At 42.2% G+C, this 25,068-nt stretch overlaps 2 protein-coding genes across 2 annotated transcripts; both read left to right on the forward strand.

Annotated features, from left to right (window-relative positions):
• Positions 1–6,598: 6,598 nt before the first annotated feature.
• On the forward strand, positions 6,599–9,340 carry LOC139355065 (uncharacterized). Its single transcript, XM_070999372.1, has 3 exons — positions 6,599–6,697; positions 6,754–7,020; positions 9,254–9,340. Exons 1-3 carry the CDS (start codon positions 6,599–6,601, stop codon positions 9,338–9,340), a joined length of 453 nt encoding a protein of 150 aa, XP_070855473.1.
• Positions 9,341–9,996: 656 nt separating this feature from the next.
• LOC139355066 (uncharacterized) lies at positions 9,997–11,917 on the forward strand. Its single transcript, XM_070999373.1, has 3 exons — positions 9,997–10,095; positions 10,152–10,418; positions 11,729–11,917. The coding sequence occupies exons 1-3, from the start codon at positions 9,997–9,999 to the stop codon at positions 11,915–11,917; spliced, it is 555 nt and encodes a 184-aa protein (XP_070855474.1).
• Positions 11,918–25,068: the final 13,151 nt, after the last annotated feature.

The raw sequence follows: 25,068 nt of genomic DNA on the forward strand, positions 1-25,068 counted from the left end.
CTATAAATCACTTTTTTTTTAAATTTCGATTTCGATATATGTATATTTTAGAAATCGAAATTTGTACAAATATTTTTTTTACTTACTTTTTGCATTAAAACATATTTATTTATATGCTTTTAAAGGTCATTGTACGTTACACACTATTATTTATTTTAATCGTTATTATTTGGACAATTTAAGAGTTACAATCTGCTAATGTTTTTATTTTTTCACATATTTAAGTATAGTTAAAATTGTATTTTGTTTCACTATCAACGTTAACTAAGTGATTTCCTTTTGATTAGGTTTTAAATGTTCGGGGAAAACAAATTTATATATATAAGTTTGTTTAAAAATTATTTTCTTTGCACTCGCTTCTAAGGGAATTTCCTATGTCCTACATTTCCTTCACCAGCAGCGAACGCATCGTCGAAAAAATTCCCCCTGAAATACCCTGAAAAAGTTCACGTGGTGCCAACCCCTGAATTTTTCCTATGGAAATTATTGTGGAATCAAACACCACATGCCTGACGGTCCGACTGGGTTAGAGTGTGCGTGGCAAACTTTTTTTGCGTCAATCGATGGGTCTTGATGAGACTAATTTTAAACGTTGTCCAAATAATTAGTCCAGGCCAACCTTTTCGTTAGAGTTATCTTTATTGAATAATTCTTAACTCTATTACAATTCTTCGTACAGTTAGGAGAGTGCTGTACCGCCAGAGACGCCGGCAGAGCAGCGTTCAATGCTTATGTATAGACGTATGTATTAGTAGCGGCAGGAGAAGAGTCGCCGCGGCAGAGGAGAGGTCTTTGGTGTTTTTTATAATGTAACCTCCTACGCTTGGTAATAACATTTTTTAATTAGTTTTGAATTTAATTTTAAAAAAATCGGACGACTATATTTTATAGCTGCCATAGGAACGATCGGAAAATTGGTGGGAAAATAATATGAAACAAATTATAGCTTCGGTGTCTTTTGACTTATTATCTTATACGAATATCATTTTATGTATTTTTAAGAATTTCTAATTAAATTTAATAATTATAACTGCAAGGGTATACAAACTTTTGCTTTACGAAGATAACTTCCTCTCTTGTTTTTTTATTAAAATTTTTTTTATTTTTTTTTATATAAATTTTTGTTTCTTTTTTTATTATGTTTCGTATTTTATGTATTTCCATACTTGAATTATTTATAAGAAAAATAAAGTGATTGTGAGATGCGGTGGATGTTATGTTTCCAATAATAGTGTCTCTGGACCTTGGTCAAGGTTTTTGTAATGCCTGTATGACCTCCTTGTAATGGTTCGTCGTGGTATGTAGACATTATAGCTTCTTTTTTTTATTATTTTTGATAACAGTGTTACGTACGCTCTCCCCATACAAAGATTAACCCCAGCGAAACAACTGTCTTAAGTTGAGGGTAGGGGCCGCTAATGACTAACAACACTCAGATTGATAAGGGGAAACCAGCAATACAATTCGAGAACTCACAGGTGTCGCGTAGCTACAACGTGGCGCAACGACCACGATCAACCTACTCGTAACCGTACTCCAGTAGGTGGCAAAGTGCACCAGCTGGCCGTTGACTCCTAAAATAGAGGAAATAGAGAAACAGTACCCTTAGGTGGGAACACCTAGGTAATTCATCCAATATGGGGGGCTAGCGAAAACTCTAGTCCGCTATAAAAGACCCCAACCAAATAGAGAAGATAGACAGCATTTGTTCTGATCTCCCTGGCACTGGTTTAGAAGTGCAACTCCCCTGAAGAGAGGATCACGACTGAAAGAAGACTTGTTTGCCGAAGGACGTTCCCATCTTTCCCTGGAAGCCAACCGTATCTGGAAGAAAACTCTCGACCGCATCCTGAAGAAAGTCTACCTACACACCCCGAAGGACGACGAGTATAAGTGAAACAAGTATATGGCCTAAGGACCCCAAGATGGGCAGCAAAACGTCCAAAGTGGCCGGCAGCACCGTCAATGTTATTAACACCGTGGAGGTCGTTGACCACAATGATGATATCCAAGATGTTAACAAGACCGTGAAACTCATCGTTGGACTACTCCTGGTTCTGGTGATCCTTAAAGTCGTTAAGATCTACAAGCGCTCGGTTCAGAGACGCCGCGACCAACATCACGCCCTGGAGTAAGTAGTGACTCACTTCGGAGCACAAGCAAAGCAGTTGCAGCAAAGTGACACAGAAAAAGACAATAAAACCAATAAAAGGCGAGTAAATTGCGTTTAAAATTACAAACAAAAAGTGAATCGCCAAAACAATTACAAACAATTTGCGAGTGCATGCATTTCTGAATGCAAGTGTAACAGAACCCACAAATACGTTGAACAAGAAATTGAGCTGCACCGACCAGACCCAGTCCGATCATTGAAAACGACGTGTGCCGCAGTGGAACTCCCATACGATACATACAAACATACATATCTATACAGCAATTGTGTTTTTTTTGTGTGTCGTAAATCTTGTGTTATGTTTTTGTGAACCGTCATCTAATATTGCACGTATATATATATATAAACCAATTGTAACATCTCCCAAAGCCCAGGATCCGGAGCGTCGAGATCTCATCGCCCATGGTTAAAAGGAGGGTAAGTTTGTCGGAAAGAGGCTCCCAGTTTTCTTCTATGAATACATATATATATATATCCGTGCACCATGATCACTACACCAGCATTAGCAAAGACTATAGATAATGATCCACAGTTTAACGTAAGAATTCTATATTTGTTCTCAAAAGCAACCCTACCAATAGCTGTGAATGAATTAGAGTACTTATATATTAAGAACTTCCGTCTAGATTTCTCACCACTTGCACACTGTAACAAGACCGAAAAGGCAATTATTATCTCTACCTTTCCAATAGTCATTGTTCTCTCTCGTTTGGATAAAAATGTATTTTTGGAAAATGGTAACACCTTCCCTAGTAATATCAAGAATTAATCTTTTAGAAATAACTATTCGTATATAATCATTAAGATATACATTCTTTTGTTCATACATACAGCGACGTTTGTAGTCGTGAATATTCAGCGTTTTGCTGATGTGTGTACCTTCCCAGGTGATAAATTCGATACTCTCCGCTAACAAAATAATTGTCAATCAATTAATTTCCACATGAATTAGCCAACATTATGTTACTCATCCACGGCGCACGCCGATATATATATTACCCAATAAATTTATAATGTAAAAAGATATCAAAACCATGAAGTGCTAGATCTTTATTAAGGAGGGTGAGCTGAAGCGAAAAATGGAGTTGGTCAAGAACAATGACATAACTTTCGACGGACAACTTTGACAATAGGAGATCGTATTGCGCGGCCCGCAACGATCCATTGGAACCCGATTGTGTGATGGAGAGGGAATATGGCCAAAACACAGCCCGATTGTATTGCGACCAAGCGACAGCTAAGCTTGTGGGGCAGTGTGGACTGTCGAACTTAATGGACTAATATTAATTTCCAGGCACCTTAAATAATTATTCTCGTTATGTTGGAGAGGAGAGAGGCTTGCCAAGATCCCACGACCCAAATACGAAGGCAAATGGTGTTTGAAAATTGTACGCCTCTCCCTTGGCCCAAGTCCCTGTCAGGACTCGGGCACTATTATGCCCACTTAACAGAATTGGCGCCAAACGTTAGGATTTTTCATATTCCCTAAGGAACTTGCTAGGGTCAAGTTTAAGATTAAGTTTTTAAACGTGTACGTGCTTGTTTTTTGTCTTTGTTCTCAAGCTATTAACTTTAAAGTCCCCAACTTCTGCGACTGTCAGTGTTAAGTGGCCACTCAATCAGACTTTGTCGCAGAATACAGGCCTGACTTTGAAATGTTTTTAACCGTAGAAATTCCGTGTTTTGTTCATGGACAAATTTACCGGAATTTCCTTATATTATTGTTGAAATTAAAGTAAATACAATTTGTAGGTGCTTTCTGGCCGACGCCCCACGACGTACTAGACATTTGCCAGGTTGTTTGGTAGGTTCGAGTCCAGAAAGAACAGAAGCGCAAACATTGCATGGAGGTGGGGGAACTGACAGGAAACGCAAAGCCGACGCCCCACGACGTGCTAGGCATTTGTCAGGTCGTTTGATTGGTTCGAGTCTTGGCGATGTCCCTTGACATATTTGGGCGGTGGACGATTTTCAGTTTCCCTGGCCGACGCCCTACGACGTACTAGGCTAGTTTGTCAGCTCGTTTGCTTGGTTCGAGTCCAGAGAAATAGGAAACGGTTGTGGAGCCCGAGAATGATCGGTCAAACAACCGGTTTTCCGACGACTGGCGGGAGGAGGTTTTTTGACAGATTCCCTATCTAAACACAGCCAGTTTCCGTTTAAAACATCTGAGCTGACTGGAAAGGGAAAGTAAGGGCATGTTAGCTTAGCGGAACCCCGTTTTGTAGAAGCGGCTAACACTCCTAGTTAGGGATATTTGTTGTGTTTTATTTTTGGGGTTTAAATATCGGACGGTTCTTGACCGAAGAGAAATTTGAGAAGCAGAGAGAAGCACCCCCAGTATATAAACATTTTTGTTGTCGACTTATTCAGCGTTTACGTTGGTGACCGGGTGTTTTGAAAGGAATCACGTGATCCTCTTATACCAAACGCACAAAAAAAGTGAAGACAATTGCCACATTGTGGCAATTTTTCAAAGAAAGCGGTGGCCTTTAGAAGGCCCAATCATATAAATGAAGGGGGCCAATAAGAAGGTCTTATTTCAACCCAGCAACAACGCGCGGTGAGAATCACCAACCCCGCAGTGCAAGCGCGCCAAGGCTAGGAAATTCACCTGAAAGAGAGCCGTGGGAGCTCGCACAGAATCAGCCAGGACAGGTAGATACCCTGTCTGAGGTTAACAATCTGGATCAATATACTGAAATGGAAGGAGCCGCCGGTGGGGAGAATCTACACCTAGGACCGCCGAAGGGGAGATTAAGTATGCTTCCTCAATTTCAGAGGCATGAGGAGGACAACTTAGAGGCTGCCGAGCGGCGGGAAGCCAAACACGCATCGCCCGGATACAATGGGAAACGTGGAAAATGAGCAGGCGCATGAACCGCGCGGTCCGACGGCTTTACCTACGAAGCCCTCAATTTGGAATCCAAGCGAGGCAAGAAATTGCAGTCATCGTGAAAATTTAGTATTGTAAATCATTATATTTAATATCAACTGTTAAATAAAAAAGTATAAAAAAATAAAAAAAACCAAACCACAAAAAAAAAATTCTTATACTTTTATCTTTTTTGGGAAATGGGAAAACTTTTAATGGGCGCCTAAGAAAAAAAGAGGAGAAGAAGGAGATCTAAAGAGATGTCCGTACGCAGATTTTTTTGCGAAGTCATTCCATGCGTAGCCGCATCGATCACTTCGAGCCTGTTACGTACGCACTCCCCCATACAAAGATTAACCCCGGCAAAAAAACTGTCTTAAGTTGAGGGTAGGGGCCGCTAATGACTAACCACACTCAGATTAATAAGGGCAAAACAGAAATTCAATTCGACAACTCACGGGTGTCGCGTGGCCAGAACAACGACCACGTTCGACCTGCTCGTAACCGTACTCCAGTAAGGTGGCAAAGTGCACCAGCCGGCCGTTGACTCCTAAGATAGGGGAAATGGAGAAACAGTCCCCTAGGTGGGAACACCTAGTTAATTCATCCAATATGGAGGCTAGCGAAAGCTCTAGTCCGGTAAAAAAGACCCCAGCCAAATAGAGAAAACAGACAGAAATTGTTTTGATCTACCTGACAGTGGTCTAGAAGTAAAACTCCCATCAACACAGACCACGACTGGAAGAAGGCTGGTGTCCAGAAGGATGTCTTGACCGTTTCACTAGTCCAACTCATCGTTGGACTACTCCTAGTTCTAGTGATCATTTAGGTGGTTAAGATGTACAAGCGCTCTGTTCAGAGACGGCGCGACCAACATCATGCCCTGGAGAAAGGAATGACTCACTTCGGAGCATAAGCAAAGCAGTTGCAGCAAAGTGACACAGAAAAAGACAATAATATATGTCAGCCAAATTGAAAAAAGCACAGCGGAATGCTATGCCGCTATCCTCAGCATTACCAAATTCCGTGCCTACGTAGATGGGATGCCCTTCAAAGTGATCACTGACCCCGCTATTCTAAAATGACTGATGGGTCAGAAAGACTTATCAGGCAGGCTTGCGCGATGGAGTCTGAAGCTACATGCGTTTGAATTTATCATAGAACACAGGAAAGGGTCACTAAATGTAGTCCCAGATGCTCTCTCACGAGTTCATATGGACGAGCTACAGAAGGCTGGTGCGGAAGAACTGGACATACACATCAACCTCGATTCGACAGCGTTCCAGTCATCGGATTATGTCAACCTAGTGCAGGCGGTGGACGAAAATTTAGGTAAAAGTCCAGACCTTCAAACATCAGAAGGCTATGTATATAAATGGATGGGATTCTGCCTAAACGACGCCGTGAATGAAGCTCGAGCATGGAAGCTCTGGGTTCCCGCCGAGCTGCGACCCAATTTAGTCTAGAGAGCACATCATGCCATAACCGCAGGGCATGGGGGGTTGCACAAATCACTAGCCAAATTAAGACAGTTTTACTTTTGGCCAGGGATGGCTGTAAATGTCCAAAAAGTAGTGAAGGAATGCGAGGTCTGTAAGATCACCAAGACCGCCAACAAAAATGACCGACCACCCATGGGAGAACAGCGGGTTACGGAGCGGGCTGGCCAAAGGTTGTTCACCGACTTTATGGGTCCATACCCTAGGACCAAAGCTTGGAATTCGGTGATTTTGTATGCCTAGACCATTTCTCCAAGTTTGTCTGGCTGCAGCCGATGAGACATGCAGTAGCTGCAGAAGTCATCAAATTCCTGGAGACCAAAATTTTCCATCAATATGGGGTCCCCGAGTTCATACACTCGGACAACGGCAAGCAGTTTGTGTCTCAAATTTTTGGCGAGCTAATGACCCGCTACGGTTTTCGACACGTAAGGACTCGACTTTACTCCCCACAAGCGAATGCGGAGGAGAGGGTAAACCGATCGGTACTCCAAATTTTGCGAGCGACAAAGTGGCAAGATCAGCGAAATCGGGATACCCAACAAAGTCGAATAGAGTGTGCCCTTAGGAATGGCCTACACGAGTCGATAGGCATGGAACCATATTACGCAATGTTCGGAACGCGGATGGTTGCCCATGGAACAGCCTTCCCGATTCTACGAAAGCTGGGGGGAATACAGGCAGGAGTTAAGTGTTCCAGACAAGATGGAACGACAAAAGGTGACCCAAGGATTGAAGTTAACACAATTTGTAGGTGCTTTCTGGCCGACGCCCCACGACGTACTAGACATTTGCCAGGTTGTTTGGTAGGTTCGAGTCCAGAAAGAGCAGAAGCGCAAACATTGCATGGAGGTGGGGGAACTGACAGGAAACGCAAAGCCGACGCCCCACGACGTGCTAGGCATTTGTCAGGTCGTTTGATTGGTTCGAGTCTTGGCGATGTCCCTTGACATATTTGGGCGGTGGACGATTTTCAGTTTCCCTGGCCGACGCCCTACGACGTACTAGGCTAGTTTGTCAGCTCGTTTGCTTGGTTCGAGTCCAGAGAAATAGGAAACGGTTGTGGAGCCCGAGAATGATCGGTCAAACAACCGGTTTTCCGACGACTGGCGGGAGGAGGTTTTTTGACAGATTCCCTATCTAAACACAGCCAGTTTCCGTTTAAAACATCTGAGCTGACTGGAAAGGGAAAGTAAGGGCATGTTAGCTTAGCGGAACCCCGTTTTGTAGAAGCGGCTAACACTCCTAGTTAGGGATATTTGTTGTGTTTTATTTTTGGGGTTTAAATATCGGACGGTTCTTGACCGAAGAGAAATTTGAGAAGCAGAGAGAAGCACCCCCAGTATATAAACATTTTTATTGTCGACTTATTCAGCGTTTACGTTAGTGACCGGGTGTTTTGAAAGGAATCACGTGATCCTATTATACGAAACGCACAAAAAAAGTGAAGACAATTGCCACATTGTGGCAATTTTTCAAAGAAAGCGGTGGCCTTTAGAAGGCCCAATCATATAAATGAAGGGGGCCAATAAGAAGGTCCTATTTCAACCCAGCAACAACGCGCGGTGAGAATCACCAACCCCGCAGTGCAAGCGCGCCAAGGCTAGGAAATTCACCTGAAAGAGAGCCGTGGGAGCTCGCACAGAATCAGCCAGGACAGGTAGATACCCTGTCTGAGGTTAACAATCTGGATCAATAAACTGAAATGGAAGGAGCCGCCGGTGGGGAGAATCTACACCTAGGACCGCCGAAGGGGAGATTAAGTATGCTTCCCCAATTTCAGAGGCATGAGGAGGACAACTTAGAGGCTGTCGAGCGGCGGGAAGCCAAACACGCATCGCCCGGATACAACGGGAAACGTGGAAAATGAGCAGGCGCATGAACCGCGCGGTCCGACGGCTTTACCTACGAAGCCCTCAATTTGGAATCCAAGCGAGGCAAGAAATTGCAGTCATCGTGAAAATTTAGTATTGTAAATCATTATATTTAATATCAACTGTTAAATAAAAAAATATAAAAAAATAAAAAAAACCAAACCACAAAAAAAAAATTCTTATACTTTTATCTTTTTTGGGAAATGGGAAAACTTTTAATGGGCGCCTAAGAAAAAAAGAGGAGAAGAATGAGATCTAAAGAAATGTCCGTACGAAGATTTTTTTGCGAAGTCATTCCATGCGTAGCCGCATCGATCACTTCGAGCCTGTTACGTACGCCCTCCCCCATACAAAGATTAACCCCGGCAAAAAAACTGTCTTAAGTTGAGGGTAGGGGCCGCTAATGACTAACCACACTCAGATTAATAAGGGCAAAACAGAAATTCAATTCGACAACTCACGGGTGTCGCGTGGCCAGAACAACGACCACGTTCGACCTGCTCGTAACCGTACTCCAGTAAGGTGGCAAAGTGCACCAGCCGGCCGTTGACTCCTAAGATAGGGGAAATGGAGAAACAGTCCCCTAGGTGGGAACACCTAGTTAATTCATCCAATATGGGGGCTAGCGAAAGCTCTAGTCTGGTAAAAAAGACCCCAGCCAAATAGAGAAAACAGACAGAAATTGTTTTGATCTACCTGACAGTGGTCTAGAAGTACAACTCCCATCAACACAGACCACGACTGGAAGAAGGCTGGTGTCCAGAAGGATGTCTTGACCGTTTCACTAGTCCAACTCATCGTTGGAATACTACTAGTTCTAGTGATCCTTTAGGTGGTTAAGATGTACAAGCGCTCTGTTCAGAGACGGCGCGACCAACATCATGCCCTGGAGAAAGGAATGACTCACTTCGGAGCATAAGCAAAGCAGTTGCAGCAAAGTGACACAGAAAAAGACAATAATATATGTCAGCCAAATTGAAAAAAGCACAGCGGAACTACAGCATAACCGAGTTGGAATGCTATGCCGCTATCCTCAGCATTACCAAATTCCGTGCCTACGTAGATGGGATGCCCTTCAAAGTGATCACTGACCCCGCTATTCTAAAATGACTGATGGGTCAGAAAGACTTATCAGGCAGGCTTGCGCGATGGAGTCTGAAGCTACATGCGTTTGAATTTATCATAGAACACAGGAAAGGGTCACTAAATGTAGTCCCAGATGCTCTCTCACGAGTTCATATGGACGAGCTACAGAAGGCTGGTGCGGAAGAACTGGACATACACATCAACCTCGATTCGACAGCGTTCCAGTCATCGGATTATGTCAACCTAGTGCAGGCGGTGGACGAAAATTTAGGTAAAAGTCCAGACCTTCAAACATCAGAAGGCTATGTATATAAATGGATGGGATTCTGCCTAAACGACGCCGTGAATGAAGCTCGAGCATGGAAGCTCTGGGTTCCCGCCGAGCTGCGACCCAATTTAGTCTAGAGAGCACATCATGCCATAACCGCAGGGCATGGGGGGTTGCACAAATCACTAGCCAAATTAAGACAGTTTTACTTTTGGCCAGGGATGGCTGTAAATGTCCAAAAAGTAGTGAAGGAATGCGAGGTCTGTAAGATCACCAAGACCGCCAACAAAAATGACCGACCACCCATGGGAGAACAGCGGGTTACGGAGCGGGCTGGCCAAAGGTTGTTCACCGACTTTATGGGTCCATACCCTAGGACCAAAGCTTGGAATTCGGTGATTTTGTATGCCTAGACCATTTCTCCAAGTTTGTCTGGCTGCAGCCGATGAGACATGCAGTAGCTGCAGAAGTCATCAAATTCCTGGAGACCAAAATTTTCCATCAATATGGGGTCCCCGAGTTCATACACTCGGACAACGGCAAGCAGTTTGTGTCTCAAATTTTTGGCGAGCTAATGACCCGCTACGGTTTTCGACACGTAAGGACTCGACTTTACTCCCCACAAGCGAATGCGGAGGAGAGGGTAAACCGATCGGTACTCCAAATTTTGCGAGCGACAAAGTGGCAAGATCAGCGAAATCGGGATACCCAACAAAGTCGAATAGAGTGTGCCCTTAGGAATGGCCTACACGAGTCGATAGGCATGGAACCATATTACGCAATGTTCGGAACGCGGATGGTTGCCCATGGAACAGCCTTCCCGATTCTACGAAAGCTGGGGGGAATACAGGCAGGAGTTAAGTGTTCCAGACAAGATGGAACGACAAAAGGTGACCCAAGGATTGAAGTTAACACAATTTGTAGGTGCTTTCTGGCCGACGCCCCACGACGTACTAGACATTTGCCAGGTTGTTTGGTAGGTTCGAGTCCAGAAAGAGCAGAAGCGCAAACATTGCATGGAGGTGGGGGAACTGACAGGAAACGCAAAGCCGACGCCCCACGACGTGCTAGGCATTTGTCAGGTCGTTTGATTGGTTCGAGTCTTGGCGATGTCCCTTGACATATTTGGGCGGTGGACGATTTTCAGTTTCCCTGGCCGACGCCCTACGACGTACTAGGCTAGTTTGTCAGCTCGTTTGCTTGGTTCGAGTCCAGAGAAATAGGAAACGGTTGTGGAGCCCGAGAATGATCGGTCAAACAACCGGTTTTCCGACGACTGGCGGGAGGAGGTTTTTTGACAGATTCCCTATCTAAACACAGCCAGTTTCCGTTTAAAACATCTGAGCTGACTGGAAAGGGAAAGTAAGGGCATGTTAGCTTAGCGGAACCCCGTTTTGTAGAAGCGGCTAACACTCCTAGTTAGGGATATTTGTTGTGTTTTATTTTAGGGGTTTAAATATCGGACGGTTCTTGACCGAAGAGAAATTTGAGAAGCAGAGAGAAGCACCCCCAGTATATAAACATTTTTATTGTCGACTTATTCAGCGTTTACGTTGGTGACCGGGTGTTTTGAAAGGAATCACGTGATCCTATTATACGAAACGCACAAAAAAAGTGAAGACAATTGCCACATTGTGGCAATTTTTCAAAGAAAGCGGTGGCCTTTAGAAGGCCCAATCATATAAATGAAGGGGGCCAATAAGAAGGTCCTATTTCAACCCAGCAACAACGCGCGGTGAGAATCACCAACCCCGCAGTGCAAGCGCGCCAAGGCTAGGAAATTCACCTGAAAGAGAGCCGTGGGAGCTCGCACAGAATCAGCCAGGACAGGTAGATACCCTGTCTGAGGTTAACAATCTGGATCAATAAACTGAAATGGAAGGAGCCGCCGGTGGGGAGAATCTACACCTAGGACCGCCGAAGGGGAGATTAAGTATGCTTCCCCAATTTCAGAGGCATGAGGAGGACAACTTAGAGGCTGCCGAGCGGCGGGAAGCCAAACACGCATCGGATACAACGGGAAACGTGGAAAATGAGCAGGCGCATGAACCGCGCGGTCCGACGGCTTTACCTACGAAGCCCTCAATTTGGAATCCAAGCGAGGCAAGAAATTGCAGTCATCGTGAAAATTTAGTATTGTAAATCATTATATTTAATATCAACTGTTAAATAAAAAAATATAAAAAAATAAAAAAAACCAAACCACAAAAAAAAAATTCTTATACTTTTATCTTTTTTGGGAAATGGGAAAACTTTTAATGGGCGCCTAAGAAAAAAAGAGGAGAAGAATGAGATCTAAAGAAATGTCCGTACGAAGATTTTTTTGCGAAGTCATTCCATGCGTAGCCGCATCGATCACTTCGAGCCTGTTACGTACGCCCTCCCCCATACAAAGATTAACCCCGGCAAAAAAACTGTCTTAAGTTGAGGGTAGGGGCCGCTAATGACTAACCACACTCAGATTAATAAGGGCAAAACAGAAATTCAATTCGACAACTCACGGGTGTCGCGTGGCCAGAACAACGACCACGTTCGACCTGCTCGTAACCGTACTCCAGTAAGGTGGCAAAGTGCACCAGCCGGCCGTTGACTCCTAAGATAGGGGAAATGGAGAAACAGTCCCCTAGGTGGGAACACCTAGTTAATTCATCCAATATGGGGGCTAGCGAAAGCTCTAGTCTGGTAAAAAAGACCCCAGCCAAATAGAGAAAACAGACAGAAATTGTTTTGATCTACCTGACAGTGGTCTAGAAGTACAACTCCCATCAACACAGACCACGACTGGAAGAAGGCTGGTGTCCAGAAGGATGTCTTGACCGTTTCACTAGTCCAACTCATCGTTGGAATACTCCTAGTTCTAGTGATCCTTTAGGTGGTTAAGATGTACAAGCGCTCTGTTCAGAGACGGCGCGACCAACATCATGCCCTGGAGAAAGGAATGACTCACTTCGGAGCATAAGCAAAGCAGTTGCAGCAAAGTGACACAGAAAAAGACAATAATATATGTCAGCCAAATTGAAAAAAGCACAGCGGAACTACAGCATAACCGAGTTGGAATGCTATGCCGCTATCCTCAGCATTACCAAATTCCGTGCCTACGTAGATGGGATGCCCTTCAAAGTGATCACTGACCCCGCTATTCTAAAATGACTGATGGGTCAGAAAGACTTATCAGGCAGGCTTGCGCGATGGAGTCTAAAGCTACATGCGTTTGAATTTATCATAGAACACAGGAAAGGGTCACTAAATGTAGTCCCAGATGCTCTCTCACGAGTTCATATGGACGAGCTACAGAAGGCTGGTGCGGAAGAACTGGACATACACATCAACCTCGATTCGACAGCGTTCCAGTCATCGGATTATGTCAACCTAGTGCAGGCGGTGGACGAAAATTTAGGTAAAAGTCCAGACCTTCAAACATCAGAAGGCTATGTATATAAATGGATGGGATTCTGCCTAAACGACGCCGTGAATGAAGCTCGAGCATGGAAGCTCTGGGTTCCTGCCGAGCTGCGACCCAATTTAGTCTAGAGAGCACATCATGCCATAACCGCAGGGCATGGGGGGTTGCACAAATCACTAGCCAAATTAAGACAGTTTTACTTTTGGCCAAAGATGTCTGTAAATGTCCAAAAAGTAGTGAAGGAATGCGAGGTCTGTAGGATCACCAAGACCGCCAACAAAAATGACCGACCACCCATGGGAGAACAACGGGTTACGGAGCGGGCTGGCCAAAGGTTGTTCACCGACTTTATGGGTCCATGCCCGAGGACCAAAGCTTGGAATTCGGTGATTTTGTATGCCTAGACCATTTCTCCAAGTTTGTCTGGCTGCAGCCGATGAGACATGCAGTAGCTGCAGAAGTCATCAAATTCCTGGAGACCAAAATTTTCCATCAATATGGGGTCCCCGAGTTCATACACTCGGACAACGGCAAGCAGTTTGTGTCTCAAATTTTTGGCGAGCTAATGACCCGCTACGGTATTCGACACGTAAAGACTGGACTTTACTCCCCACAAGCGAATGCGGAGGATAGGGTAAACCGATCGGTACTCCAAATTTTGCGAGCGACAATTGCCACCGATCAGCGAAATCGGGATACCCAACAAAGTCGAATAGAGTGTGCCCTTAGGAATGGCCTACACGAGTCGATAGGCATGGAACCATATTACGCAATGTTCGGAACGCGGATGGTTGCCCATGGAACAGCCTTCCCGATTCTACGAAAGCTGGGGGGAATACAGGCAGGAGTTAAGTGTTCCAGACAAGATGGAACGACAAAAGGTGACCCAAGGATTGAACCGAACTCATGAACGCGCGGAAAAGGCATATAACACCCGTAGCAAGCTCGTAGAGTTTTCCGTAGGACAAGTTGTCTATAGGAAAAACTACAAGCAGAGTAACAAAGCTGACGGATATAATGCCAAGCTTGGCACGAATCGAGTTCGCTGTGTTGTACTCCAGCGTAAGGGCAAGGCGCTATATGAGCTGGGCAATGCAGTAGGGAAAAGTGTCGGCGTATTTCATGCTAAAGACCTGTATGTCGGCTGAACCTCTGAACGTAATTCGACGACTCCAGAAGGCGACAAACTTAGAACAGTGGGATTGCACGAGTTAATAGAAGGTCCCGATCACCTGATGAGGTGAACACGTAATCGGAACTACCCTGATTCCGCTATAAAAGCCGCGGTAAGATATAATACTAACACTAAGAAAACCTTGAGTTAAGAACTATGTCTATTACTTAAATAAATATATAATAAATAAGTAAAAACAAAAAAAAAATATAAAAAAAACAAAACAGAACAAAAAAAATTCTTATACTTTTAATATTTTTTTCCTCGGAAAATGGGAAAACTTTTCACCTTTCAGCTAAGTAGCCCCCGGTCAAAAACCATGGTTATGGCACACTCAGCAATTTTATTCTCAACATTTTAGCTTTTACTCACTTCTGCATTTTTTTAGATATTATTTTTCATTTGAGCTATATTATATATTTTATTTTGAGCCATATCTTATGTTTACAGGTATAAATATGTATGTATGCATGTTTCCGTGCGAGGCCGGAAAGCTTTTTCGTTTTCAGCAATAAATATCTTTACTAAAAAAAAATAATAACACAATAAATAAGTACAATAATTAAATAATAAAGTAATAAGCCCGACTAGCTCATCTGAGACTGCGTTAAAGTAGTGTCGAAGCCACACGTAAATGGGCGCCTAAGAGAAAAAAAAAGGAGAAGATGAATAAATAGAAGAATGGCCGTACGAAGATTTCTTTTGCGAAGTCATTCCATGCGTATGCCTGTTACGTACGCCCTCCCCCATAGAAAGATTAACCCCGGCAAAACAACTGTCTTAAGTTGAGGGTAGGGGCCGCTAATGACTAACCACACTCAGATTAATAAGGGCAAAACAGAAATTCAACTCGACAACTCACGGGAACTCTCAATAGAGAAACAGTACGCCTAGGTGGGAACACCCAGTTAACTCATCCAACATGGGGGAGCTAGCGAAAGCTTTAGTCCGGTATAAAAGACCCCAGCCAAATAGAGAAGTCAGACAGAAATTGTTCTGATCTCTCCATGACAGTGGTCTAGAAGTACAACTACAATCAACACAGACAACGACTGGAAGAAGGCTGGTGTCCAGAAGGATGTCTTGACCGTTTCCCTACGATCAACTTCACTCAGGAGAAAGTCCTGATTACTGGTCCTGCGCTAGACCACATTCTAGAGGAAGTCAACCTGAAAAAAAAAAATTCTGAAGGACGAAAAGAACTAGTGAACCAGGTGTAGGACCCCAAGTTGGGCGGCGAAACCTCCAATGTGATTAACCACGTAGAGATCGTTGACCACAGGGATGATATTCAAGATGTCAACAAGACCCTTAAGCTCATAGCTACTACTGGTTATAGTGATCCTTAAGGGTGTTAGGATCTACAAGCGCTCTGTTCAGAGACGCCGCGACCAACATCATGCCCTGGAGAAAGTGGCGACCCACATCGGAGCATAAGCCGAGCAGTTGCAGTGAAGTGAAACAACAAAAAGACAATAAAAACCAATAAAAGGCAAATAAACTGCATTCTAAGTTAACAAAAAGTAAATCAAAAACAATTTCCAAAAATTGGCGAGTACATGCATTTCTGAATGCAAGTGTAAACAGAACCATCAAATACATACGTGAACAAGAAATTGGAGCTGCACCGACCAGCCCCAGCTCGAGCATTGGAACTGACGTGCGCCGCAGTGGAACTCGCATTCGATGCATACATACATACATATCTATACAGCGATAGTGTTATTTTTTTTTGTGTAACGTAATTTTTGTGTTTTGTTTTTGTAAACCGACATCAAGTCTTGCACGTATATATATATATATAAACCAATTATAAAATCTCCCAAAGCCCAGGATCCGGAGCGTCGAGATCTCATCGCCCAGGATTAAAAGGAGGGTAAGTTCGTCGGAACACGGTTCCTTTCTTATAAGTACATATATATATATATCCGTGCACCATGATTACCTCAGAAGCTTTAGCAAAAACTGTAGAAACTGATCCACAATTTAACGAAGGAGATCTATACTTGTTATTAAAAGCAACCCTACCAATAACACTGAATGAATTGGAGTACTTATATATTGAGACCTTCCGTCTAGATTTTTCACCACTTGCCCACTGTAATAAGACCGAAAAGGCAATAATTATCTCTACCGTTCCAACGGTCATTGTCCTCTCCCGTCTAGATAAGAATTTATATTTGGGCAATGTTAATACTTTCCTAGTTAAGACAAAGAATTAATCTGTTAGGAATTCATGTAATGATATATAATATCCATATATAATAATTGTTTCATATATATTATCTTTTAGATATACTTTTCTTTTTTATACCTTTTTTATACATAATAATTAAATGTTAATTTTTCAGCGGCGAGTATCAGCCTTGTAATTGTACAAGGTGAGTTCCAAAGTAAACAGGACTTTTTTAATCTAGCGTCCTCTAGTGGCGCCACCTATATGTCAACTGGTGCGTTAAAATTTGCTATCGTTTATCGACTTCCAGTAAAAATTTCATGACATTTCATCTATTGGAAGTGAGGTTATTGCGCTTTAAGTGTCAGTATGTTTTTGTCATCGGTGCGAAAATGAGCTTCGAACAAAGAGCCAACATTCAATTTTGTTTTAAAATTGGTAAAACTTTTACCGAAACGTTTCAATTGATGAAACAAGTTTATGGCGATGATTGCCTATCCCGTAGCAGAGTGCACGAGTGGTTTCAACGTTTTCAAAGTGGTCGTGAGGACGTAAATGACGATGAACATGTGAGCCAACCAAAATCCGTGATTACCGAAAATTCCATTCATAAAAAATCAGACGAAATCATCATTGAAATTCATGGAAATAGAATTGAACATCTCCAAAACATCGATTTATCGCATTTTGACCGAACATTTGGGCTTACAAAAGGTGTGTGCATGGTTTGTTCCGCACAAATTGACTAATTTCCAAAAATTGCTCAGAATTCAACATTCGAAGGACATCATTAGAGGCAAAAAAAGACCCAAACTTCCTTTACAAGATTGTGACTGGTGACGAAACGTGGTGTTTTTAATATGATCCCGAAACGAAACGCCAGAGTGCTGATACTTACACTAAGAAAACCTTGAGTTAAGAACTATGTCTATTACTTAAATAAATATATAATAAATAAGTAAAAACAAAAAAAAAATATAAAAAAAACAAAACAGAACAAAAAAAATTCTTATACTTTTAATATTTTTTTCCTCGGAAAATGGGAAAACTTTTCACCTTTCAGCTGAGTAGCCCCCGGTCAAAAACCATGGTTATGGCACACTCAGCAATTTTATTCTCAACATTTTAGCTTTTACTCACTTCTGCATTTTTTTAGATATTATTTTTCATTTGAGCTATATTATATATTTTATTATGAGCCATATCTTTAAATATGTATGTATGTATGTTTCCGTGCGAGGCCGGAAAGCTTTTTCAGCAATAAATATCATTATTAAAACAATAATAATAATAACACAATAAATAAGTACAATAATTAAATAATAAAGTAATAAGCCCGACTAGCTCATCTGAGACTGGGTTAAAGTAGTGGGTCGAAGCCACACGTAAATGGGCGCCTAAGAGAATAAAAAAAAAGAAGAAGATGAATAAATAGAAGAATGGCCGTACGAAGATTTCTTTTGCGAAGTCATTCCATGCGTATGCCTGTTACGTACGCCCTCCCCCATTCAAAGATTAACCCCGGCAAAACAACTGTCTTAAGTTGAGGGTAGGGGCCGCTAATGACTAACCACACTCAGATTAATAAGGGCAAAACGGAACAACGACCACGATCGACCTGCTCGTAACCGTACTCCAGTAAGGTGGCAAAGTGCACCAGCCGGCCGTTGACTCCTAAGATAGGGGAAATGGAGAAACAGTCCCCTAGGTGGGAACAGCTAGTTAATTCATCCAATATGGGGGCTAGACCCCAGCCAAATAGAGAAGATAGACAGAAATTGTTCTGATCTCCCTGACAGTGGTCTAGAAGTACAACTTCCATCAAAACAGACTACGACTAGAAGAAGGCTGGTTTCCAGCCAAGTAGAGAAGATAGACAGAAATTGTTCTGATCTCCCTGACGGTGGTCTAGAAGTACAACTCCCATCAAAACAGACCACGACTGGAAGAAGGCTGGTGTCCAGAAGGATGTCTTGACCGTTTCCCTAGAATCAACTTCACCCAGGAGAACGACCTGATTAGCGGTCCTGCGATCGACCACATTCCGAAGGAAGTCAACCTGCAAAATTCAGAAGGACGAAAAGAACTACAAAGTGGCCGGCAGCACCGCCAATGTGATTAACACCGTAGAGATCGTTGACCATAAGGACGATATTCAAGATGTCAACAAGACCATGAAGCTCATCGTTGGACTACTCCTAGTTCTAATGATCCTTAAAATGGTTAAGATCCACAAGCGCTCTGTTCAGAGACGCCGCGACCAACATCATGCCCTGGAGAAAGTGGCGACCCACATCGGAGCATAAGCCGAGCAGTGAGGTGGAACAGCAAAAAGACAATAAAAAATAATAAAATGCGAATAAATTGCATTCCAAAATTATAAACAAAAAGTGAATCTTAAAAAACAACTACAAACAGTTTGCGAGTGCATGCATTTCTGAATGCAAGTGTAACAGAACCCCCAAATACATACGTTGAACAAGAAATTGGAGCTGCACCGACCAGCCCCAGCCCGATCATTGGAACCGACGTGTGCCGCAGTGGAACTCCCATACGATGCATACATACATACACATCTATACAGCAATTGTATAATTTTGTTTGTGTATCGTAATTTTTTTGTTATGTTTTTGTGAACCGCCATCCAATATTGCACGTATATATATATATAAACCAATGGTAACATCTACAAAAGCCCAGGATCCGGAGCGTCGAGATATCATCGCGCAGGATTAAAAGGAGGGTAAGTTTGTCGGAACGAGGTTCGCATTTTTTTTTAATGAACACATATATATGTCGCAGAGTTGATATTTTTTTGTGACTGGTCTTCCATGTTGACGCACAAACTTTCCAAGTGAAGCGAATTCCAACCGGCGTGCGCAATCGTCTAAATGCAAATAACTGGCATTTTCTGCCCACACATCGATCTATGCTTCTTTACACACGCCAGCTGGACTACACTCGGCGACAGCGCGACAACGCCGTCGACTCACTCGTACAGTATTTAGGCGCCAGTAATATTTTACGTTGTAGCCAAATTCTACGTCGTAGACAGGTTCTAAGAAGGATCTCACAATATACCAAACTCATTGCGCAGCAGCTTCTTGCAAGCACAGTGGTCAAACTATGTTCCTAATGTGACAGACACGTACAGTGGTCAAAATACGTTCATTATGCGACACGGCCTTCCTGACAAAATACACGTCCTCGTGTGAAGTCTTAACTCAACCACATAAGGGACAATACTTCAGGATTCAAAAACTCTCTGGATATTTCAAAGAATTATTTTCATTCAATTTATTACATAATTCAAATCAGTTTCAACTTCATTCTTAACATAACATAATTAGATTCATTAAATTTCCGTAACATAGTCTAAATTTAATAAATCATAACATTCGTGTAATTCCTTTAACACATTTTTTTTTTAAATCTTTTTAAACCAAACAAATTTGTGCAGTTCCTTTTACACTTATTTAATTTATCATTTGTGTAGTTCCTTTTACACTTATTTAATTTATCATTTGTGTAGTTCCTTTTACACATACGACCCCCGCCATAACAAGTCTCTTCTGCTATGGTGCTGGTCTTCAGTTTCCCTTTTGGGCAACAGACGCAACTTCCATTGTGCTGTCTCTATCTTTACACAACTCATCGAGTATCTGATTATTTGGTATTGCTTTTAAACATTCATGAGAATACTTATACTTTCGATTACATGTTAAAGATTTTAGCGTATATCTATCTCCATCCAATACTTCAATTATCTCAAATGGCCCTTTAAATTTAGGATCAAGTTTAGTTTGATGACGTTCTTCGTTTTTAAGCAAAACGTGATCACCCACCTTGAAATGTACTATTTTAGCTTTATTTTTATCAAACCTATTTTTGTCGTATTTTGCTTGAGTTTCCATATTCTTTTTAGCCTCCTTTCTCAAATTTTCTTTGTCTACTTCATCATTGCTATCTTCGTTTAGCGGCAACAAGCCAAAAGGACGAGCTTCCTTACCAACCAATAATTCTAATGGGCTAAACTTAGTCACACGATTAATCGTGCAATTCATTGCTAGCTGCACTTCGGCCAACGCATCCTGCCAGTCAGCATACCTTTTAAGGTACTCATGACCCGTTCTACCTGACCGTTTGCTCTACTCGAACCAGTAGCAATTAAATGTAGATTAATTTTTTGAGAGGAGCAAAATTCGCGAAAACTTTTACTTGCGAAACTACGTCCTTGATCTGCTATAATTCGAGTGGGTAAGCCAAATAGGGACACGGCTGATTTAACAGCCTTAATGCAGCTTTCGGAATCTATATTTAGTGTGTGATAAAAGTAAACAAACTTGGTGAAGGCATCTATAAGGACGATGACGTATTCCTTCAAATCATTTTTACCACTCAATTTGCCTGTGATGTCAATATGTATCGTATGCCACGGTATTTCTATTTTAGGAATAGGATGCAGCTCAGCCTGCACTTTTCCCACAGGTGGCTTAGACACTTTACATGTGATACAATTTTCTACAAACCTACGCACATATTTAGACATATTTTCAAACCAGTAATAACTATAGACTTTGTCCAGCGTCTTTTCCCATCCCAGGTGCATAATAGCTTCATGAACGTGATTTATGACGGCCCATCGAAAAGCTCTTGGTATTACCGGCAAACATTTGGTCTTACTATTTCGTTGTATTTTTCTATGTAGTATTCCCTTTCGCAATTCATATGTTTTGTCCAAATTTCTTGGTAACTCATTACTTTTTAACTTTGAAATTATTTCTTGTATCTCGGAATCTCGCTGTTGTTCCGAAACCAACCAGTTATCAGATACCTCAGTCAAATTGATTCGTAATTCAGGTACCTTATTCGAGCTTTTATGTTGTTCAAGCACTGGATTTCGAGAGAGAAAATCAACATGCGCCATCCGGTCGCCTTTTCTATACTCTATTTCGAAATCAAACGCCTGTAAAAACGCCCACCATCTATGCACCCTCGGTGTTAAATCTAGTTTTGTGCGGCTGGCCTTTACTGAATTACAGTCGGTAAAAACTATAAATTTACGTCCCTGCAAATATTGTCGGAAGTGTTTAATAGCATTTACCACTGCTAGCGTCTCCAGTTCGTACGAATGGTATTTAATACTCTACCACATGAGGTTTATTGTCAATTTTATGTAACAGGATCGCTCCATACCCAATACAACTTGCGTCAGTATGTAGCTCTATTAGGTATTGCGGATCGAATATGATTAAAACTGGCGTCTGAGTCAATATAGTTATTATTTTTATTCGTATCTGTTCATGCACTGGTAACCAAACAAAGTTATTGCTTTTCTTAGAGGTGAGAAGATACAGGGGTTTAAGTGTTTGGGAGAAATTTAACACAAATTGCCGAAAATATGTGGCTAAACCAATGAATTGTCTTAGCTGTGACACATTTTGGGGTGGTGGTAAGGCTTGAATTTTTCGTGAATTTGGCCTGACTTCACCGTTGCTTACTTCAAATCCAAGATACTCTATTCTTGTGGTGAGAAAGGAACACTTAGTGACATTAAATGAAAATCCAGCCTTACTTAATGTCTCGAATACTGTCTGCAATCTAACTAGCGCATCTTCTTTGCTTTCTGCTATTATAAGAACATCATCTATATACACAATTGCGTAAGTGTAAGCTAAAGCTCCTAAGGCCTTCATTATAGCCCGCTGGAACACAGATGGTGCGTTCTTCAAACCAAACGGCATTGTCAAGAACTCGTATTGACCCTCTGGCGTTACAAATGCAGTTCGTTCGATTGAGTCCTCATGAACTGAAATTTGGTAAAAGCCGCTTGCCATATCTATGCACGAAAAATATTTAGCACCACGAAGTCTAGCAATTTGGTCTGAGATGAGGGGCAATGGGTACTTGTCAGCCACTGTGTTTTCGTTAAGCATGCGATAGTCCACACACAGTCGATCGGTGCCATTTTTTTTTTTAACTAGCATCATGGGACTATCGAAAGGTGAACAACTTGCCCGAATAATTTTGGCTTTTAGTAATTCGTCAACTTTACCCCGCACGTTGTTTTTCTCTTCTTCACTAAGCCTATATGGCCGCCGTTGTACGGTCTTTTGCTGATCTATTAATCTAATTTCCAACTGCCCTGTGGTAACCCTAGTCTTTGGTATTCCATCAATAAACCAATCTGAATAACATTTTAAAATATTTATCAAGGCTGCCTTATCAAGATTATCAAGTTCACTATTTGATTCTATGACATCTTCATAATTGGTAATTACTATCGATTCTACTCTTTTGGTTGTGTAAATTTGAAATCTGACAGCGTCCATGGTTACGCCAAAGCCCTGGCTAAAAATTTCACGACCAATTAGTACGTCATGTTTCAAATACTTGTCCATAATAACATGTAACAAAATCTCAATATAACATTGATCAATATTTATATTACATAACAGTTGTTGAGTACTACATATTGAATCATTACTTATGCCGTTTAATTTAACAATGTTATTAATCCTTTTACCACAAAATTTATCGGCGACGCTTTCCTTAACCAAGGAACATTCAGCGCCAGAGTCGAAACAAAATGGAACGGACTCACCGGTTGAAGTATTTATTGTTCCCGATGGTGGAGCTACAGTACAGATGTCCACACGTTTCTCGAAATACTCGGTCGTTTCCTCGTGATCGTCCTTTTGGACAAGCGGATGCGAAGTGCCCAAGCTCGTCGCATTTGAAACATTTGACAGTTGACCGGTCTTTTGATCCTTGCGTTGAACTTCCGTGGTGGCTCTTTCCTTGAATTGGTGTCCTCTGCCGAGCACGACATTCGGCATATTTATGTCCAGACTTTCCACAATAGTTGCATTTTACTTGAGAGAGATACTTAGACTTTTTACGCTCCGGGCCTGTTGTAGATGCTTCGTCATCTAGGTTCCGTTTTTTTAAAAATGTGCGCTTGTAGTTGTTGTTGCATTTCATTTCGAGTTTTAATGTTGTTTGTAAAAACCCAGCGCGACAAGTTGTCATCAATTTGTGCCATGTGGGCCAGAGCTAGTGAAACCGCAATTTCCTCCAGATCATTAGATTTAAATTTTGACATTAGTAAGGTGACGATTCGGCTCCCATATTCGGTGTAACTTTCTCCAGACTTTAGTCGCCCGTTCAAAATTTTCATCAGTGTGGCAGCAGACGTTTCGACGCCAACAAAGCGTTGAATGAAGAGTTCTTTAAATTGTGGCCATGTGATGCCAGCAAAACATATCTGGGACAGCCATTGTGATGCACTTCCCTCTAGCGCCTTACTTAAAGTTATCATAAGGCTGCTACCTTCGGGCATTTCATCAGTAAAAATAAGATCCACTGTTGTACACCAAGCTGAGGCATCTGCACCAGCTCCCTCAGGATAAAATTTTGGCAGAGTTATATGTTTCCCCTTTTCGTCAGTTGCCGATGCCCTTGGTGTCTGCATATTTTTGATGATCTCCATAAGGTTGTTGTTTTGCGCTTGTAAAGCTGCCAAGTATGCATCGGTGATATTTGTAGGCAAAGCAGATCCCACTTTTGATGTCGCAGAGTTGATATTTTTTTGTGACTGGTCTTCCATGTTGACGCACAAACTTTCCAAGTGAAGCGAATTCCAACCGGCGTGCGCAATCGTCTAAATACAAATAACTGGCATTTTCTGCCCACACATCGATCTATGCTTCTTTACACACGCCAGCTGGACTACACTCGGCGACAGCGCGACAACGCCGTCGCCTCACTCGTACAGTATTTAGGCGCCAGTAATATTTTACGTTGTAGCCAAATTCTACGTCGTAGACAGGTTCTAAGAAGGATCTCACAATATACCAAACTCATTGCGCAGCAGCTTCTTGCAAGCACAGTGGTCAAACTATGTTCCTAATGTGACAGACACGTACAGTGGTCAAAATACGACATATATATATATCCGTGCACCATGATCACTACACAAGAATTAGCAAAAACGATAGACAATGATTCACAGTTTAACTTAAGAGTTCTGTTTGTGGGGAAGACAACAAATATGCCACCCTTATATTTATAATTAATAACGCACGAATAGGTTATATTAAATGTATGGCGTTTATTCGGAGCGGCAGACGGACTGTGTAAAATTTTTTCTCCAAGATCTTCAAGTAGTTGCTGAATAGATAAGCGACAGCTTAAGTGGTATAAAAAAGCAGGCGACAAAAGATAAGCAATCAAGCGACAGCTAAGCTTGTGGGGCAGTGTGGACTGACGAACTTTATAGACTAATATTATTTTCCAGGCACTTTAAATATTTATTCCCGTTATGTTTGAGAGGAGAGAGGCTGACCGAGATCCCACGACCCGAATACGACAGCAAATGGTGGCCGAACATCGGACGCCTCTCCCACGGCCCAAGTCCCTGTCAGGACTCGGGCACTTATATGCCCACGTTAGTGATGTAAATTTGGGTCGAAACATCGATGTCGATCTTCATCGTTGTTTGCAAAATGATACATCGATGTTTTGTGAAACATCGGCTA

The sequence above is a fragment of the Drosophila suzukii genome, unplaced genomic scaffold (assembly GCF_043229965.1).
Source record: "Drosophila suzukii unplaced genomic scaffold, CBGP_Dsuzu_IsoJpt1.0 scf_7, whole genome shotgun sequence".
Lineage (NCBI taxonomy): Eukaryota > Metazoa > Arthropoda > Insecta > Diptera > Drosophilidae > Drosophila > Drosophila suzukii.